The sequence below is a fragment of the Giraffa tippelskirchi genome, chromosome 10 (genome assembly GCF_054371585.1).
Source record: "Giraffa tippelskirchi isolate mGirTip1 chromosome 10, T2T-mGirTip1v1.2.pri, whole genome shotgun sequence".
NCBI lineage: Eukaryota > Metazoa > Chordata > Mammalia > Artiodactyla > Giraffidae > Giraffa > Giraffa tippelskirchi.
In genome coordinates, this window is record NC_137284.1 from 107,524,921 (window position 1) to 107,546,164 (window position 21,244).

Below are 21,244 nucleotides of genomic sequence, written 5' to 3' on the forward strand. Positions count from 1 at the left end.
TTTGCTGAGTAGTACCCAGCTGTCTTTATTGCATTTGGGAAATCAGTCTTTAAGAGAAGTTAAAACATGGAACATGACATTCTTACTAAATTGCTAACCTATAGTTATGCTGTTTTTTTAATTGAAAGAAGAATTTCTAAACATTAAAAGTAAGCATGCAGTATCATTTTCTTATAATGCTTACTATAACAATTATTTCAAAAGTTGAAGACATAATATCTGCTGCAGAGAATATGAGGCTCTGGTTTTGGTTGAGGGATTCTTGGTGCTTTGGACCCTGGCCAGAGATTTTTTAGTCTGCGGAGAGCAGTATTCTCCCTCCATGTTCGTTTGTTCAGTCTACACCTGAAGTGCATACTAAGTGGTCTCTTTTTGAGACTGAATGTTTGGGTTCTGAGAGCATGGTGGTGGGGTGAGGTTGGAGATGGCAGCAGTGGTGGGCATGTGTCAGTAGAAGATAGACAGCAAGGGTAAAGTGCTTTCAGTTCTGGAGGCAGGAGAAATTTGTTCTGTGTGGAGCAGTTGATCTAGCTCTGTCTTGGAGGATGAGAGCATTTTAGATAGGTGGAGAAGAAAAGAACCCCGGGGAGAAGCAAAGGTGGACATTTGGGGGTAGGGAGTGGGTAGAAAGCAGATCAGTTTTCCTGGGATACAAATGACTGCGGAGGCATTGTGGAAGATCAGATTGGAGCAATGAGATGGGCTGGTTGATGAATGACCTTAAGCCAGACTGGTTGGAAACCTCTTCCAAAGCAAGTGAAGGAAATCAGAAATGTGACCAATAGAGGGACAAGATTCAAAGCTGAGCTATGAACTCATGTGAACTTTGATACCCACTTCACCCCAAAGTCAACCAGTGACCACTTCAGTAGTCTGTCAAACAGGAGGGTGTTACTTCGTAGGGGATTTTAAGATCAGTTTAGTGAATTGGGACCAGCAATTCCTACTTACATGAAAAAAGAATACAAATACAAATAATGACGCATACCATACTTTATAAAATAGGTGTTACTTAGAGGAACTTCTGTTTGTTGCTTATTGTATATATGTGTATGCATGTATGTGTGCTGAGTTGTGGTGTAAAGTCTTATTTCTTACTGTAGTTTTAGGCTAAAAAAAAAATCTGTAGACCACTCACTGCTTAGGGTAGCAGGAGGGAGTGACTTTACCGTAAGAGGATTTGGGTCTTTCCAAATAGCCGTCTCTGGTTCTTCTCCCAGCTCTCAGTGCCGCATCCTGTTTCAGCCACACCCATTTTACTGCTGTGAGCCAAGCTGGCCCCTTCGGTGTTGTCTGACTCTTGTACCCGGTGGCCTACCCTCTGGAGCTGTGCTTGGGTAAAGAGACCACACTAGTGTCACACATTTTCATTTCCCTGCATAATCTCTTTAGTCCTGTCCAAACACATCCTAAAATCTAGAAGCTTCCTAGCCTCACCCATCCCCAAATGAGCATTGTGGAGTCACTTTTATTCTCTTGACAGTTATACTGCACCCTGGGGGCCCAGGTGTGTAAATTATACTCTGGTAGTGACCTTGGTTTATATTATGGTGAATAAAGTCTTCTATCACCTTTTCCATCATTTTTTTTCATTGCATTTTTAAATGTTCTTGACATGAATGTTTTTAGAAGTCTCAAATTACTAGGTAGTTCTTAATGTTTTCTTCCTTGATTGTTAGGTTTGTCACCCTTCTAATTTTATAAAGTGGGATAAAGCTGCAGACTTCTTAACATGTGGGTTAAGAATAAACAGGAGGATATCTTCAATTGAATTTAGAATCTTTTTATAAAAACTATGTTTCTATTGAGAAATGAAAGTTGAAATTTCTTGAGCAGGTTAGAAATTTATAGGCAAATTGAGTGTGATGTTTTTAAATCCAGAAGTATATTTGTTTTAAAATAATACATATATAAGCTTTCTGAAGTCAAGTAAGCCTGTTCATTTCACTAGAAATGGAAGTGGAAGGGAAAACAGAAAACATACACAAGTGGTGAAATGGGGCTGGGCTGCCAAGCTCTGACTTGAGGAGATGAAGTAAGATGTTTTTGCAAACATGACCTATTCATAATATACCTTTTTGTCTGGAATTCTCAGTATTTTAGTATTTCTTCAAAATACCTATTGTTAGTTATTTTCTACAAGCTGTGTTAAGTCATAGTTATAGTTATGCATTTCATAAGATACTCTGACATTTCTCATCTGCAGACTAACAGTTTCTGGGGGCCAGTTTCTCAAGACCCCACATGTCTCTCTTCTGCAGGGAGGTTGGAACATGTGAGAGTAGTTAGCAGGCAGTTAGGAAAGTCCTCACTGCTTGTTGGGAAAATTCATTCATTCCTGAGAGATGGAATTCTCTTATTGATAAATGCCAAAAGCTTTTCTTGTTGGACCTGGAGGGCAGATGCTATGCAAGTAATATTAATCCTTTTCTTCTTTGTTGTTTGATTTTAGTATTATTCTGGAAATTGAGATTGTTAAATAAGAATAGATTGGATGGTATATATAACTATTTATTCACCCTGAAGTTATGGTGTGCTGGTAAATGTTTAACAGCCAGCTCTCTGGAAAAAATACATATTAAATAAAATTTATTATAAATTTTATTGATATAAAAGATGTGTACAAATAATAGAGTTTCTAAATAGGATTTCTTTTTTCTTTTTTCTTTTTTCTAAATAGCTCACCAGAGATACTCTGACTAGTTCAAATAAAAGAGGAATATGGTCCTGGGATACAGAGGTCTTGTGGAATTAGGAACAGGAAACCCAACTATTTGGGCCTCATCAAAACTGAAACTGGGAATTTGTAACGGCTTTTACCCAAGGAGGCCTAGCCTCTCCATATCACCTCACTCTCCTTTTCACTCCTACTGGACTTGTCTTCTGTCTCTGTTACTTCTCTGATAGAGGTGTCTGTCTGGGTGTGTGTGTGTGTGCTCCAAAAGTACATCTGTTTCACAAGTTTGTTGTCTTTAATCATTTCGCCTTCCTTTGAAATTTAGAGGAATTCAAAACAAACCTTGAATATTTCTATTAGTGGAAAACTAATAGAGGACAGAATTAGCCCTGAAGGAGGGATGTCCCTTAGAAGATGTGTTTTTGTTTTAGGGCTCATCCTCCTGTTGGTTTTATAGAGTTCATCCCTACTTGTACGAAGTAGTTATCCTTTATTTGTCACTATCCTTCAGTCTGTCTTTTTCTTGATTACTTCCCTTCTGGCAAGGAACATCTCTTCATTTTCCTCTCAGAGGACAAAATGGAAACACAATTTTTTGATTGGACTACTGCTTGGGTATCCTTGTCACCCCCAGTCTAATATTTAAAACTCCTATTCCTTCCTCTACTGCAATCTGGTCTCAGCAGTGGTGAGAATGTGGCCCCATCCACCTGTACCACCAGCCCCTTCTATGGAGATTACCTGGCAGCCCGGCCAAGCCATTTTTTTGTCTGGTTTTAGGCTAAGGATGGTAAAATAATGACATGAAGCCATTCAAGGTTTTCACAGAGAAGTGCTGTGCCCAGCACTTTTGTGCTTGATTTTTTCTTGAGTCTCTCACTGATTATGATTATGGCTGCCACCATCTTTAGAGTTTCTGTAGAGAGGTATAGAAACTGTAGCTGAAGGATGGGTAAAAATCCTTTCCCCACAATTCATAAGATAAGAAATAGAATCATTACAGCACCTAATTTTGAGTATGATTTTTAGATCATGTTAGATGGCTGGATGGCATCACCGACTCGATGGACGTGGGTTTGGGTGGACTCCGGGAGCTGGTGATGGACAGGGAGGCCTGGCGTGCCGTGGTTCATGGGGTCGCAAAGAGTCGGACACGACTGAGTGACTGAACTGACTGATAGAGTCTTTGAGCCCTTTTCCATTCAGTGTTCTCCAAGGTGCCCAGAAAATACCTCTTTTTGGTTTTGAGGCTCTTTCAGCATTTGGCTTTCTATTCTAGATTAAGCATCATCTGAGCAGGTCTTCTGTAGAAAACAGCAGAGAATCAAGTTGACTCTGAGTCCACCTATGCTGTGTGTTACCTCTCCAGACCCTGCTGTCTGCCTGGGCTTTTGTTTGTTGTTCTCCATGGAAAATACTTCTACTGAACTTTACTTTTAGGGCTTTATAAGAAACAGCTATATGAAACCCCTTATTTTATGTTTCATGCATCTCTGTGATTATCTACTATAGTACCCACTATCCTCTCTTAAAAAAATAATAAAATGTACTATTTTATTTCCTTTGGTGATGAATAAGAATGTCTGTTTTCATGTTACCTGGGAAATTTTTATGATTGTTTTACTTATAGTTCTTTGTCCACTGAAAATCAGCAAGTTTGCAAATAAGTTTATTGAGCTGTTTTTTTTATTCTATTCTACAGCTGGGTATGAGACTTATTAGTGTGATTTTAAAGTTAATTGTCATTATTTTCTGTGTTGGCTTTTGTGATGAAATGAAGCACCAGTCCCTGCCCTGTCTTTCCCCATTGCCCATCCATTTCTTTGTCCAGAGAAATCACTTTCAGACAGTAGTCCATATTTATGTTATTATGACCATATAAATATTGCGCACTGCTTAGTCAAGTGCTGTGCTGCGCTTGGCCCACTAAGTTGTGTCTGACTCTTTGTGACCCTGTGGAGCACAGCCCGCCAGGCTCTTCTGTCCATGGAATTTTCCAGGGAAGAATACTGGAGTGGGATGCCATTTCCTCCTCCAGGGGATCTTCCCAACCCAGGGATCAAACCTGCATCTCTTGTGTCTCTTACATTGGCAGGCAGATTCTTTACTGCTGTCCCTCCTGGGAAGCCCTGAGTCTTGTAGGGTAAATAATTGTTTACGTGGAAACAATTTTTTTCTTGTAGTTGAAGAGTCATCTATTATTTTGTTTTCCTTCACATTTTGTATACTGATTAATTATAAACCACAAGTAACCTGTAAAACAATTTATATGTTGCCAAATATATAAAATTCACCATTTCAATTCTCTCACTCCTAAACCTTGGGGCCTCTCTCCTGGAACCCTGAGTCTTTTGTTTCCACACTATACTGGTCATTCGTTTGACTGGTTTTAGATAAGTTCATTTAGGTTTTTCCTAAGAAACCTGAATAAACTTTTTGGCCAACTCAGTACTTTAGTTCTTCAGACTTTATACCACTGTCTTCTAAGATTCACTATAGCTTTTCAAAAGTTAGATGCTGTTCTGCCATCAGTTCCTTTTGTACCTGGTTCATTTTTTTCTCTCTGGCAGCTTTTAGGTTCTTTTTTCCATGTCTTAAGTAAAGGTCATGATGTAGTAGATTTAGTTTCATTCTTTATATCAGATACTCTAAAGGCTTTGTTCCTCTGGACATGTACATTCTTCTGGGGGAAACTTTCTATATTGTTTCTTTGATGACTTTCTCCTCTCCATTGTCTCTCTTTTCCTCAAAATCCTATTGTTTGGATAGGGGACTCTTGGATTGAAATATAATTTTCTGTTTTTTTTTCCCCTCCCTTATTTTACCTGTTATGTTTTACTGTAGTTTCTGTGAAATTTCCAGCTCTTCTAAAGAGTTTTGAGCTTGAAGTTTTATTTTGTTTTTTGCATTGTCTGTCACCTGCAGATCCTCCTTCAATTTGTATTGTGAGAAAAGCCTGGCCATTCTTTTGTAGACCATAGCTACTCATCAGAAAATGCCTTTTCTTTCACATGAGGAGCCAACCAATCACAGAGTGCAAAGAAAATCCTCTTCTGGTTTTCTGTTCTTTTGTTATATTCTTTGGCCATTGGAGATTCATAGTGGCTTCCTTGATACTAGAATTTTTTTTTTTTAAATACTTTATTTCTAAATAGATTCTAGACACCTTGAGGACCTGGATTAGTCTGTATGTCAGACCTCCCTTTTAATTTTGCTTTAATGCCCTCCTTTCTTCCCTGGTAGCTCAGCTGGTAAAGAATTCGCCAGCAATGTGGAAGACCTGGGATCAATCCCTGGGTTGGGAAGATCCCCCAGAGAAGGGAACAGCTACCCACTCCAGTATTCTGGCCTGGAGGATTACATGGACTGTATAGTCCATGGTGTCACAAAGAGCTGGACACGACTGAGCGACTTTCACCTTCACTTTCTGTCCTGAAGTGAATAGTCATAGTTAATATAACCAATTTTCATACATGTCCTTCTCATGATCCAGCCCAAGTCACCTATGAAGTGATTCAGTGTTTTTCTTTCTTTTTTTTTTTCTTTTTAGGCTCTGTGGCAGAACTAAGTTTTTATATCAAGATTTTACTCCTCCCTAGCCCTTCACCTGATTTAAGGAAAAGTTGAATTTCTTATCCTTTATGCTAATTTTGCTTTCATTGTTTTACTTGACGTTTTTTGTTCTTCATTAATAAATCAGCATTTACTGTTTACACAGGCTGGATTTTCGGTTAAAAACGTGTCTTAAATAGGCTGTGAATTGTATCAGCTCAAACTTTTCCAGCTCCATGTTTTTTTGTTTTTGTTTTTTTTTTTGAATGTTCTATTAACTTGGTGGGCTAGCATGTCTTTAATCATTTGGTATAACAGTTGTATATGAATATTTAAAAGATAAGTATTTCTCTTTAGCATGCATAAATTGATGAAAGTTATTAGTTGAAAATACTGGTGTCTTTTCTACAAAATCTGCCTCCTCTTGTGCCATTATCTCAGCAAATGACACTAACCACACTGTTTGTTGCCCAAGTCTGAGCCTGAGAAGATATCCATGACTGTCCCCTTTTGTTACCTCTGGCGTCCAAGTAGTCACAAAATCTCACTGGTTTCTTCCTTCAGAATATCTCTAGCATCCCTGTACTTCTTTCTTTGCCCCCCAGCATTCTGTCTCCCTGGGACAGTCTGACATTCTCTCTCTCTGGGACCCCCCAGCATCACTCTTACTAGGATACCATGGTATTCTCTCTTCTTAGGCATCTCTCTTCCTAGAATCTCTTCTTCTGCCATCAGTCCTGTTCCCCACCAGGCTATTTTACACACTGCAGTCATTGTGATTTCATTTGAGGGACTGTGACAAGTACAGTGCAACTGGAGCACAGGTTTTGGGGTAAAAGGAAGAATAGTGAAAGGAATCTGGAGGTATATGGACAACCAGATCCCACACAGCATCCTAGACATGTTTAGGTGTTTGAATTTCCTCTGGAGAACAGTGGAATGCCAGTGAAGGATTGAGTGGATAGTTAGTGTGATTGTATTCATTTATTTGTAACGATGGCATAATGTAGAGAATATATTGTAGGAGGAGTGAGCATGGATGCACAGCCTAATGAAGCTGTGCAGGAAGGTGGTGCAGTTGTCCATGGGGAAGGGGGTGGTGGCCTGAGCTAGTGTAGTGGGGGTGGGATGGAGAGAAGCAGACGGTCTCCGAGATATTTGGGAGGCATAGTTCATGAGGGTTTGTGATTGACAGATTTTTAAAATTTTGTTTCATAATTTTAGGACAGTGCAGGTTTGCACATTGGTATAATTTTCTCCACTGGTGCTCAGCAGAGAGTTAAGAAACTCGGTGTGCCTTTGAGGTAGGAGAAAGCTGTGAATAATGGGGAATGAGCTGGAGTGTTGGGAGAGGACAGCTCTGAGGAGAGCATGTGAGAGGAATGAGCTCTGATGAGCAGGGTTTAATGAAGATGACAATAGAGGAGGCTGCTGGCCTCATTCCTGGGCCTAGAGCCATGTAGGAGCCTGACAGAGCGACTCACTCAGCAGAGTGAGGTTTCAAGGCAGGAGGGGAAGGAAGCATCTGGGTAGAGGCTGAGCTGATGGGGAGGAAGTTGTGCATCATGGAATGTAGGTCCCAGTACCAATGACAGGAAATGTATGTTTAACCACAAGGTTCCCCAAAATGAATGCCAGCAGTGTTCTGATTAAAGACTTTTTATGTTTTCACTTACTCTAAAGATGCCTTTTGAATCTCTGCCTTAGGAGAGGCTCAGTATTTGGCACTACAACAGTTCCAGTGATATATCAAGAAGTTCACAATCTTGTAAATAAAACTCTTTTTCTTGGTCCTAGCAGACAAAGAGTTAAATTAAAGGCATTGATTATTTGCTTATAACAGACTGGCAGGACCAAGCTGAGAACTTTTCTCAGCCCTCCTGATTCTCATTCTCTTTCTCACCTTTTACTTTCTCTTTTCTTAATGTTCAAAATATCCCTGCTCCTAATAGAGGGCTTCCCTGGTGGCTCAGTGGTAAAGAATCCACCTGCCAAACAGTAGATGCAAGTTCCATCCCTGGATCGGGAAGATTCCCTGGAGGAGGAAATGGCAACCCACTCCTGTATTCTTGCCTGGAGAATTCCATGCCCAGAGCAGCCTGGTGGGCTACAGTCCGTGGGGTTGCAAAGAGTCGTGCACGACTTAGTGACTAAACAATAAAAAAGTTCAAGGGAGGATGCTCAGCTCTCAGTCAGGTCTGGTGGGTTAGCAGGTGCCAAGGCTTACATCTCAAACTCGAGACTTGAAATCCTCTTGATTGATTTGTTTCTAAATTACTCTTTCATATTCTCTTTCTTAAGTATTTACACAATGGTAATTTAATATCAGGCTTCCCTGGTGGCTCAGAGGTAAAGAATATGCCTGCAATGCAAGAGATGCGGGTTTGATCCCTGGGTCGGGAAGATCCCCTGGAGAAGGAAATGGGAACCCACTCCAGTAGTTTGGCCTGGGAAACCCCATGGACAGAAGAGCCTAGCAGGCTGCAGTCCATAGGGTCGGAAAAGAGTTGGATACCACTTGTGACTAAACAACAACAATGATTACTTTTGTTTCTTTGTTTATTTTGAACTTTGCATGTTTCTTAATTCTTTGGTATATAGAGGTAAAAACCGCAATGATTAACAGAGTCTACCAAAATGTGATGACTGGTTTAAATCTACTTCACAGAAAGATTTGGGAAAGAAGAAAATTACAAGATTATTAAACATTAGAATTGATAAGTACTTTTAAGATGTTTTATATTCTTATCCATTTATTTTATATCCAATGAAATTAAGGTCCAAAAGGTTAATTGGGGTATATGAATAACTGTGGTAAATGTTTACCAAGCTTCAGTTCGGTTCAGTCGCTCAGTCATGTCTGACTCTTTGCGACCCCATGAATTGCAGCACGCCAGGTCTCTCTGTCCATCACCAACTCCTGGAGTCTACACAAACCCATGTCCATTGAGTCAGTGATGCCATCCAACCATCTCATCCTCTGTCGTCCCCTTCTCCTCCTGCCCCCAATCCTACCCAGCATTAGGGTCTTTTCCAATAAGTCAACTCTTCGCATGAGGTGGCCAAAGTATTGGAGTTTCAGCTTCAACATCAGTCCTTCCAATGAACACCCAGAGCTGATCTCCTTTAGGATGGACTGGTTGGATCTCCTTGCAGTCCAAGGGACTCTCAAGAGTCTTCTCCAACACCACAGTTCAAAAGCATCAATTCTGCGGTGCCCAGCTTTCTTCACTGTCCAACTCTCACATCCATACATGACCACTGGAAAAACCATAGCCTTGACTAGACGGACTTTTGTTGGCAAAGTAATGTCTTTGCTTTTAAATATGCTATCTAGGTTGGCCATAACCTTCCTTCCAAGGAGTAAGCGTCTTTTAATTTCATGGCTGCAATCACCATCTGCAGTGATTTTGGAGCCCCAAAAAATAAAGTCTGACACTGTTTCCCCATCTATTTCCCATGAAGTGATGGGACCTGATGCCATGATCTTAGTTTTCTGAACACTGAGCTTTAAGCCAACTTTTTCACTCTCCTCTTTCACTTTCATCAAGAGGCTCTTTAGTTCTTCTTCACTTTCTGCCATAAGGGTGATGTCATCTGCATATCTGAGGTTATTGATACTTCTCCTGGCAATCTTGACTCCAGCTTGTGCTTCTTCCAGCCCAGCGTTTCTTATGATGTACTCTGCATATAAGTTAAATAAGCAGGGTGACAATATACAGCCTTGACGTACTCCTTTTCCTATTGAACCAGGCTTTTGTTCCATGTCCAGTTCTAACTGTTGCTTCCTGACCTGCATACAGGTTTCTCAAGAGACAGGTCAGATGGTCTGGTATTCCCATCTTTTTCAGAATTTTCCACAGTTTATTGTGATCCACACAGTCAAAGGCTTTGGCATAGTGAATAAAGCAGAAATAGATGGTTTTCTGGAACTCTTTTGCTTTTTCGATGATCCAGTGGATATTGGCAATTTGATCTCTGGTTCCTCTGCCTTTTCTAAAACCAGCTTGAACATCTGGAAGTTCACGGTTCATGTATTGCTGAAGCCTGGAGAATTTTGAGCATTACTTTACTAGCATGTGAGATGAGGGCAATTGTGCTGTAGTTTGAGCATTCTTTGGCATTGCCTTTCTTTGGGATTGGGATGGAAACTGACCTTTTCCAGTCCTGTGGCCACTGCTGAGTTTTCCAAATTTGCTGGCATATCGAGTGCAGCACTTTCACAGCATCATCTTTGAGGATTTGAAATAGCTCAACTGGAATTCCATCACCTCCACTAGCTTTGTTCGTAGTGATTCTTTCTAAGGCCCACTTGACTTCACATTCCAGGATGTCTGGCTCTAGGTGAGTGATCACACCATCGTGATTATCTGGGTTGTGAAGATCTTTTTTGTACAGGTCTTCTGTGTATTCTTGCCACGTCTTCTTAATATCTTCTGCTTCTGTTAGGTCCATACCATTTCTGTCCTTTATCGAGCCTATCTTTGCATGAAATGTTCCTTTGGTATCTCTAATTTTCTTGTAGAAATCTCTAGTCTTTCCCAATCTGTTGTTTACCTCTATGTCTTTGGTTAGAATGCTTTAAAATTTGCACAATAGGAGCTTTCATATTTTCTGACAGTTGGTAATATTGCAGAAGAAACTTTTTTTTTTTTAACCACTAGGGAATGCTGAAATATCAACTAATCAACTGTAATGGAAAAAAATTAATTTTAAATATTCTGATTGCTACATCTTTTCTGTTTAGCAAAATAAAATGACCTATGTGATAGTCTTTAAGCATCAGAGGGTAGGAAGTTAAACGCTGGGAACACTGTTTTGGATTTATTGCAAGTCATATCATTTCCTAATGATTGGAATTTAGAACATTCCTTTGTGATAAGCAAAGTTTATTCTCTGCTCTTGGCTATGCAGAGCCTCAATATACCAGAAAATCTGCCTCTCTGCCTGGTTAAGCAAAGCTGTCTATAATCATAAAAGATGTTGCACTATAATCTTATTATAGGAGAACACGGTATAATTTTGAGATGGGGAAGACCTTCACAGACGAGCCAGGAAATGCAGAAGGAAAAAAGAAAAAATATTGACATTTTACTATAAAATTAGCTACATAAAGTTAAATTTTTTATTGTAAACCATAAGTTATACCAAAAGATTTTGTCACATATATGACAGGAAAAAATTTATATCCCTATCTTTAGATAGGGAAACAGAGAATCCAATAGAAAAACAGATAAGAATGTGAACAGAACAATTCACAGAAGAGTAAGTGAAAGCAAAATGAAACAACCCATTGACATAATGCTTTGTACAAATAGGCAGGAAGAACAAATCAAAATAACAGGGTGAAAAAATCTCCACTCTTCGTATGGGCAAAATGTAAAAGAGTCTGGGCACATTGGGTTCTGTGTTAAAGCGAAATCAACCCCTCATACACTGGTGAGGGTGTGGACTGGAGTGGCTTTTCTGGAAAGTCCGCATTCTTTGACTTGACAGACTCACAGGTCTATCTGATAGAAGTAAAAACACTATTTTTTACATGTGCAAAGATGTTATGTTATCATTTAAAAATTATAACAAGGAACTGAAAAACATCTGTATGTCCAATAACAGGGAAAGGGCGGAACAAATTGGAAAGTGTTTGTTCTGTGCAATATATGACATCTGTTGAAAAGAATGTTTTGAGTTAAATGTATGGATTAGGAATAACAGATTAATTAGGAAAGGAACATTTTGGAGGGATGTTAATAGTATAATAACATTAAAATATGTATTTGTGTGGTTATAGAGAAGGATTTGGAAGGATGGACACACAACAAATGTTGTTACTGATTATCTTTGGTGAATAGGATTGGAGGAGGGTTGCTGGCAGTAAACCATTTATTTAAAAATATATAGATCTATGGCCTTTTGTCTTGTTAGAATATGTTCAAATGGTTAAAATATATTTATCCCTTTAATACTTAATGTTTAAATATTTAATTATTTAAATCCGTAACTCATTCTTTTTCTTAAAAAATTTTATTTTCAGTGGTGCTTCATTGCCACACGCAGGCTTTCTCTAGTTGCAGCGAGCAGGGCTACTCTCTAGTTGCAAAGCCCGGGCTCTAAGATGGGCAGGTTTCAGTAGTTGCAGGGCATGGGCTCAGTTGCCCTGTGGCAGGTGGAATCTTCCTAGATTAGGGATCAAACCCATGTCCCCTGCATTGGTAGGCAGATTCTTAATCACTGAAGCACCAGGGAAGTCCCCATAATGCATTCTTAAGCTTCCTACAGTCTCATCACTTGCAGTGAGCTTGGAGTTTGCCTGTTTGCTGGTCTTTTGAAGTAGCCATGCTATGCTTCTCGAGGAGAGAACCCCAACTTCCACCCCCTGTCCTGTACCCTTTCCAGCTCCCTTATCTGCCTTTCTTATTTCTGTGACCCATCACTGCACTACCGGCTGGCCCGCTTGCTGTTTCTTTGCCGCTTTATGTTTCATCTGTGCCGGTCCAGGTTAATAACCAGCGGAGAAAGATCGCACAGCCTTACTATTTGTGTCTCTCTGACAGTTTGTGATCTTGAACTTCCATTGATCCCTTAAAGAGGGCTCTACAGCCCTTCTGTTTTCCCTCCTTACCTCTCTCCTAAGTGCCAGTGGTGTTTCAGACACCTTCTCCTCCCCTTTCCTCAGACCTTTAGCACTGCTCCCTGTTCTCTCGAGCAGCAAATGGCTCTGTGCCCTAACTCTGTGGGGAAAAGAGCAACTCTGTAAACTGCTTGCCATGAAACATGCAGACTCCACTTCCCTCTTGAGCCAAGGCTGACTGTCCCTATATGCTGGAGATCCCAGCCCTTCCTGTTTCCTTCTGGGGATGTTGGGGAGGGTGTATGTTCTCGGTACATGAATTATCCCTGCCATCTCACGTATCTCCTCTGTGTCTCCTCATTCATACACCCTGAAGAATAAACATAATGGCCTAGAACACCTGTGTCTGACTCTTTGTTGCTTTTCTGTGATATACACATATTTCTGCGTGGATAGAAGGAAGGAAGTATATCTGGGTAAAATTACAAGAAAGCAGCATGAGCTAAAGAGAACTCAAAGACCTCAAGAGTAGAGATGAAAGAAATGATGAAACAAACCTGAAAACAGCCTTCCTTTCCCTTGCCCAGATGCTGTTGGTCAGGGTCAGAGTAGAATGGGGATGTATCTCACCCTTACCTGAGCAAATGAAGCTTTAACGTTAGGACTATCAAACAAGACCATCGTGGTTTCTTAGTTAGAGGTATAAGCCAGATTCTCATATTTTGATGTTTGTGTTATGTTTCCCAATTTTTTGAAAACAAACAAATGATAAAACTTAATCTGTAAACTAGTGTTTCCCAAGCATGTATAAAGGTAGCTTGGAGATGGGATTTGGGAAGTACTGAATTAGTTAAATCTTTAACGTGCTAACACACTTTGTGAATTTCCAAGAGCAGGAGGCAGTGTGGTGATTTCCAGCTTTCTGACCATAAAGCACTTTTCTGTACTAGCTTCCATCCTCTCTCCTGGATGTATATTATATGCAAAGAAAAATAGTTAGTACTAAAGAAGTTTAAAAAATGAAAAAAGAAAGATCAGGTTGTATGGTGCACAGTAACATGATGAATAAGAATTTTTTATTCCTTGTCAGTTTCTGTTTTTCTCTACATTTTGAGGATGGAAAATGATTTTTTAAAAAAACAAGAACTTTTTTTTTTTAAACTAATGATACATTAGAGGAAATAAGCTGTTTTGTAAATAATAGAGTTCTAGTGTGGCTAAAACTTTTTGTAGTACTAGCAGATTATCATGCTATGTTATTTCAAGGTTTTATTAGGATTGACCTGGTTTCTGTTACTGGAGTTACATTTTCTTATATTCTTTTCCAGCGGCAGCCGTTTAGGAGGCTTGGTTACAGTGTTGTGCTTCTTTTTCAATCATGGAGAGGTAGGTAGTAAACAAATATTTTCAAACTGTTTAGGGGGTTTTACTTCTAGAAATACGATTTTCATTTAAGTATTTTTTAAAATTTTAAGACATTTTACTAATAGAAAATTTTACCAATATAAAATATAGAAATATATAGAAATTTAAATATATATTTAAATTTCTTTAATTTCTTTAAATTTAATCTATAGTAGCAGTCTTTAAAATTGGAGAAGGCAATGGCAACTCACTCTGGTACTCTTGCGTGGAAAATCCCATTGACAGAGGAGCCTGGTAGGCTGCAGTCCATGGGATCGCTAAGAGTTGGACACGACTGAGTGAATTCACTTTCATTTTTCACTTTCATGCATTGGAGAAGGAAATGGCAGCCCACTCCAGTGTTCTTGCCTGGAGAATCCCAGGGATGGGGGAGCATAATGGGCTGCCGTCTGTGGGGTTGCACAGAGTCGGACACAACTGAAGCTACTTAGCAGCAGCAGCAGCAGTCTTTAAATGTTTAATCTTATTTTGATTCAAATTTTAAACACTAGCATTTATCTTAAATTTTATAACCATTGTATCTTTTGATATATCTCTTAGTGGCTTAAAGAAATAGTGGGTCTGTGTTAATTCTGTATATAATTTAAAATTGTGAAAACTCTTGTTTTTTTTTATATCAAGCATTCAATTTATTTTATTTTATTTCATTTTAAAAAAATTTTTTAATAAATTTATTTATTTTAGTTGGGGGCTAATTACTTTACAGTATTGTAGTGGTTTTTGCCATACATTAAAATTAAGCTAGCTATGTATCCATTAACTTCTTATGGGGGGTAACTTTTTGATATATAGCATATGTTTCTATTTTAATGCATATATATTAAACCTTGATATACTTTTAAGTGTCCTTTGCAGAATGTTTTATTGAATCTATAAATTTGTGCATGTATCCAAGTTCTTTCCAAAGAGAATAACATTGTAAAAAGCATAGACTCTGCATCCAGGCTACCTGTGTTCAAATCCTAACTCTGCCATTTAGTGACTGAGTGACCTGGGCAAGCCCTTTAATCTCACTCACCCTAGTTTTCTCTTTGTAAATGGGCATAATAATGTTATCCATCTCATTGGATTATTGGGAGATTAAATGAGCTCATATTTGTAATGTGTCTCGAACAATGTTTGACACATAGTTGCTGCTAAGTAATTACTAGCTTGTGTAATTGTTTATATTATTATTGGTAACTTAGGTTTAATTTTAATATAAATTCAAGATGCCAATGAAATCCTTCCACCAACTTAATTATAATTATAAATGAATTTCTAGTTTTATATATATGTATTTAGTTTTCTTTCATGAAAGTTTTCTATGAGGGGAATTCTCATATAAAAGGTCAGGTTGCTTTGTGTGAAGTAACTTAATCCTTTTAGGTGTTTCCACACTGTCTACAATATTTGAACATATACATGTTACAAAGCTCTGAGAGTAGTCATACAAAAACTAAACTGTAGACTCAGGGTTGAACTTATTTTTCTTATTATTTAGTGGATTACTAATGAAACTTAAACTAGCACATGCATAGTATTTAAAATCATAGAAATTTAAAGCTAAAGTGACTTTATAGATTAGAATTATTTGACAGTTGATTACAATATGACATCAATTAATTGATTTGGTCTGAAGTTTAAACAAAGAAATAAAAGAATTATTTGGCTCTTTTTGACTGTGGATGCTGCTTAGTGCCTTGGTGTGGACCTTAAAACATTTGGAAGCACAGATCTGTGAGAATGCCCTAAGAAACAGGAAATAATTGCTTAACAGTGGAAGAAAGGAGCATTGGGTGTTCACAGTGAGATGTTGAGAAGAAAGAGATTATTGAAAATTTCGAAGCCAAGGCACAGTTTTAGATATTACCATCTCTTAAGCAGAAAGGTCTACTGTGTTATTCTCAGTGTAACTTCAGTCGCTTAGTTGTGTCTGACTTTTTGCAACCCCATGAACAGCAGCACGCCAGGCCTCCCTGTCCATCACCAACTCCCTGAGTCCACCCACACCTATGTCCATTGAGTCGGTGATGCCATCCAACCATCTCATCCTCTGTCGTTCCCTTCTTCTCTTGCCCTCAATCTTTCCCAGCATGAGGATCTTTTCAGATGAGTCAGCTCTTTGCATCAGGTGGCCAAAGTATTGGAGTTTCAGCTTCAACATCAGTCCTTCCAATGAACACCCAGGACTGATCTCCTTTAGGATGGACTGGTTGGATCTCCTTGCAGTCCAAGGGACTCTCAAGAGTCTTCTCCAGCACTGCAGTTCAAAAGCATTAATTCTCTGGTGCTCAGCTTTCTTTATAGTCCAACTCTCACATCCATACATGACCACTAGAAAAACCATAGCCTTGACTAGACATTAGGGGTTATTAATTTTTGATTGTACGTTTTTCTAATAATTTTGATACTCATGTAGCATGAACATCTTTCTTAGCAAAGTCTTTTCAGTTTTTAACAATGAAATAGACAGTTCAGTTCATTTTTCAGGTTGATAGTTGTTTTTTTTTAACACTTTTCAGCTACTTGGGATATTGAAACATACCTAGGGATTACTTTCTACTTAAGAAAAGATTAACTAAATTAGATTAGCATTAAAACTAGTTTTCCTGAATTAGTTAAGTAAATAATTGTACTTATATCAATGACTGTAGCCCTAAAGTATATAAGTGACCATTTGGAATAATGACATAAATTGAGAACATAAACTGTAGTTTTGGATAAAATAATTGTGAGATCCCAAGTAACTGAAAACTATTTTATTATAATTTTTTATTTATTTTGGTGTTCAGATTGTAAGATTTTCAGACCCTTTTTTTCTTCTGATTTTTAAAAGTGTTATTTAAAGTACATAGTTTTTATATTGGCGGGCACAGCATCTACTCTGGTTGTAACTATTCATGTATTTAGTGAACTTTTCTGGAGAATCACAGTGTGTGTCCCACTGGAATATCTGACCGATTTCTAAATGGTACCCTTCTTTCTTAGAAGAGTTATTTAAATCATGTGAGTGAGTGGTTTATTATGGTTGTGAATTGTTTCCTCCTTTTAAGTTCTATTTCCATTATTTAATTTGCTCTATAATTGAGTTTAAGATAGTATTTTTGTTTTCATTGTTGTTGTTGTTTAGTTGCTAAGTCACGCCCAACTCTTTTGCAACCCCATGGACTGTAGCCCACCAGGCTCGTCCATCCACAGGATTTCCCAGGCAAGAATACTGGAGCAGGTTGCCATTTCTTTATATGATTGTGCTTTCTGAAGTATTACTTTCTCAGATGGTTTTACAAGGGGAAATTTTTGCTTTAATAGAAGAACTACAAATTATATAGCATAAATGATTAATCAAATTATTTAAAAGGAAAATTTAAAACCCTCAAATCTGAAAAATGTGAAAACACAATAAAGAAGCTATTAGTGGCTCATAGTAATGATCAGTAATATTGAGGCTATATATAAAATTTTCATTTTATAATAAAAATTATGCAGATGTTTTTAGTTGTCAAACTTTTTAATTAAATGTTAATTCTGTTCCTATTGAGAATTTTTGCTAAGATAAAACTAACAATTTTGCTTTGCTTTTAAAATGTTTTCTTATTATAAGATGCGTATAGCATTGGTTGATTTTTAGCATGCTAATTGAAAAGCATTTATATGGGTACATTAAAAAAACCTAAATGCAGTACTTTTCTCCAGTTTTTGACTGTTAAAAATTCATTTTATGTGAAATAGGTTTGTTTAGCTTTTTATGATGAGATCTTTTCTTGCCAATTTAAGGAACCTTTTCTATTTTCCTCTTCCTTCCTCCCTTTCATTTCTAATAATGGTAAGGACATTTGTTCTGGGTCTTGTGTTTATTCAACTCATGTAAAACAACATATATAGCCAAATCACTTTGCTGTATAATAGGAATTAACAACACTGTAAATCAACTATACTTCAAAAAAATAAATAGGGAAAAACAACAACAGCATATACTGAGGGGCTTACCCTATGTCAGGACCTGTAGCAGCTGCAGATGTTTCAGTTAGTAAAACAAAGGATGTGAAGGTGGAACAGTCTTCTGCTAAAGGTCGGGGGAAGGGGGGGTTTCCTGATTTATTTGGGGAGAAGCATGGAGGCCATTTTGGAGGAGCAGAGAGTGGAAGGTATAAGGCCAGACAGTGAAAGGTGGAAGGTGGGGTGTGGAAAGAGCCAATTCTGTAGTCCTGTCAGTCATTGTAAAGCTCATTTGGAGCAGATGGAAAGGCCATGGAGGGTTACCTGCAGACAAGTGACATGATTTAAATATTTTTTACATTAATTTGGTAGATAGTGTAAATGCAAGATGTATTTTTATTCAGGCTATTGAGTGCTGTGTGTATTTGTGAAACTTAACTCCAAAAGTCCAAAAACAGAGTGTGTGCTAGTCTTAGTTGGAGATGAATCTGTTGATGTAGTTTGAAGACTAGTAATAGCTTCTAATGTGGTAGAAAACTAGCCTACAACATCTTTCATGACCTGGCCCTTTCGGGTCTCTCCACTCTACTGCATTTTCTTTTTGCCTCAGTCCTGCTGTCCTTCCTCTAGTTCCCAGAAAGGACTGCTCCTTTTCCTGTTTCAGGGCCTTTGCACATGCTCTTTCTTGTGTCCTGCATGTTTCCCTCTCCCTGTGTCTCCTAATCTATGCCTGGTTAACTCCTAGTCATCTTTCATAGCTGGATGTTTCAATTTGGGTTTCGGTAGTGTTCTTCATTTCTTCCTGCAGATCTGGGTTTCCATCTGGTATAAATTCTCTTCAGTCTTAAGAACTTTATTTAGCATTGTGGTGCAGATCTGCTGCCAATAAGTTCTCTTAGCTTTTGCCTTTCTAAAAACATCCTTATTTTCCTTCATTTTTTTTTAAGTGCCTTTTTTTCTTTTTTTTTTTTTTTTTGCTGGATAAGAATTCTGGGTTGAAAGCATTATGGTTAAGCTCTTTAAATGTCATTCTTTGTCTTCTGGCTTCCATTGTTTGAAAAGTCATCTATCACAGTTACTATTGTTTCCCTGAATGTAATGTTTTCTATAGTGGTTGGAAGCTTTCTTTTTGTATTTGATTTCTCTTGGTTTGATGGTGATGAACTTAAATGTGGTCTTCTTTGTATGTATCCTGCTTAGGTTTCACTGAACATCTTTGTTCCGTGGGTTGATTTTTTAAAGCAGTTTTTAGAAAACTTTAGCAAATATCTTTTGTTCAGATATTTTGTCTTCCCCATTCTCTTTCTTACTGTCTTTGAGGATTCCAGTTCCATGTATGTTCAGCGTTTGATGTTGTCCCACAGGTTTTTGGTACTCTCTTCATCTTTGTTTGTTTGTTTGTTTCTCTGTGTCTCTATTTGGATATATTATTTTGCCATATCCCTGAGTTCATTGATACTTTATTCTGATACATTGTCTGTTTTAATGCCCATCCAGTGAATTTTTTATTTTGGATATTATAAATTTCAGTTTTTCCCTGAGCTTCTATTTTTCTGTTGAAAATTCCTATCTGTTCACCCATTTTATCCATCTTTTTCTGTAAATTTTTAAACCTAATGATTATAGTCAAATTCCCTGTCTGCTAATTCCAACATTAATGTTCTCTGTGGATTTAAATTTTCTGACTAGAATTTACCTTTTGATTGTGGGTTATATATTTGATTTTACATGTCTCCTAGATTTCTATTTAATGTAAGATATTTTGTATAACAGAATGATAAAGCCTGAACTAAATAATTGTTTTTGCTTGCTTTTTTTTTTTTTCCGTCAGAGAGGGAATATCTTTTCCTGTGTTGGGCATGTAGGGTAAGGGCCAAGCAATTGGATCCCGCCATGAGTCTTGCTAAGCTGGGCAGTGCTGTAGTTTTAATTTAAATTTTCCTCCAGTTTCAAATAAATGAAGGAGATTTCTGCCCTGTGGCTCAATCTCCAGTTTCCCAGATGCTCACTCCAGGGTATGATCTCTTTGGTCTTACAAGCAATTGAATTTGGAGGAGGTTAGTTTTTAGCTTTTTAGTATCAGTCCATCACTTGACTCAACTTCAGCAGTTTTCTGGAAGCTAAGCACAACATGAGGTTGTGACTTCTCTCTGCCTCCTGACTGTTTTTCAGTGCTTCTTCTTTTTTCAAGGTTTTTTTTTTTTTTAATGTCGACCATATTTTCCATTCTTTATTGAATTTGTTATGATATTGCTTCTGTTTTATGTTTTGTTTTTTTGGCCATGAGGCAGGTGAGATCTTAGTTCCCCAACCAAGGATAAAATCTGCACCCTTGCATTGGAAAGTGAAGTCTTAACTACTGAACTGCCAGGGAAAGTCCCTGTTTGTCTCTGCTTCTTCACCCTAATCTGAATATTAAATTAATTTAGTACTGTTTGTTGAAAAGACAATTTTTTTTCCATTGAATTGTATTGATGCTTTTGCCATTAATCAAGTGACTGAATATCAGTAGATTTGTTTTTAGATTCTCAAATCTGTTCCAGTTTGGCTGTTTATCTTTAAGTCAGTATCACACTATCTTAAATATTGTAGCTTTAGAAGTTTGATATCTGGTAGTAAAAGTCTTTAACTCTGTTTTTTTTCCAGTGTTGCTTTAGCTAGTCTAGGTTCTTTGTATTTCCATATGAATTTTAGTATCAGTTTCCCATGATTCCTCCTTCCCTCAGCATATATACAACCTGCTGGAACTCTAGTTATTGCCTTGATCTCCAGATCAATTTAGGGAGAAGTGGCATTCTAAATATAGTACATTTTCCCATCTGTAAACATAACTATTCTTCGTTTATATCAATCTTCTTCAATTGTTTCAGCAATGTTTGATATATTGCGGTTTTTTGTTAGATTAATTCCTAAGTTGCGTGTGTGTGTAGGCACACATGTGTATTTTGGTACTATTCTCTGCCCTTTTGATATGTCCAGTGTTCTTTATTTATTTTCCTCAGTGTTCTTTGAACACTTACTTTCTTGCACAAAAAGTTGTTTCAAAATCACTTAGTACTTTCCTGTCCCTGGATTTGGAATCAGCTGTTTTCCAAGAAATCTTA

General features: G+C 37.9%; 1 protein-coding gene across 8 annotated transcripts in view; it reads left to right on the top strand.

Annotated features, from left to right (window-relative positions):
* Positions 1–21,244, top strand: part of DPY19L1 (dpy-19 like C-mannosyltransferase 1) — a 236,060-nt gene that overhangs the window by 38,894 nt on the left and 175,922 nt on the right. For all 8 annotated transcript variants that reach the window (XR_014066788.1, XR_014066787.1, XR_014066789.1 and 5 more), the window contains one exon: positions 14,126–14,183. Coding sequence is in view for 5 of the 8 variants with exons in the window: in XM_081534268.1 (XP_081390394.1) it covers positions 14,126–14,183 (58 nt within the window). In the remaining 3 variants the exon portion in view is untranslated. The remainder of the gene's footprint in view (positions 1–14,125; positions 14,184–21,244) is intronic.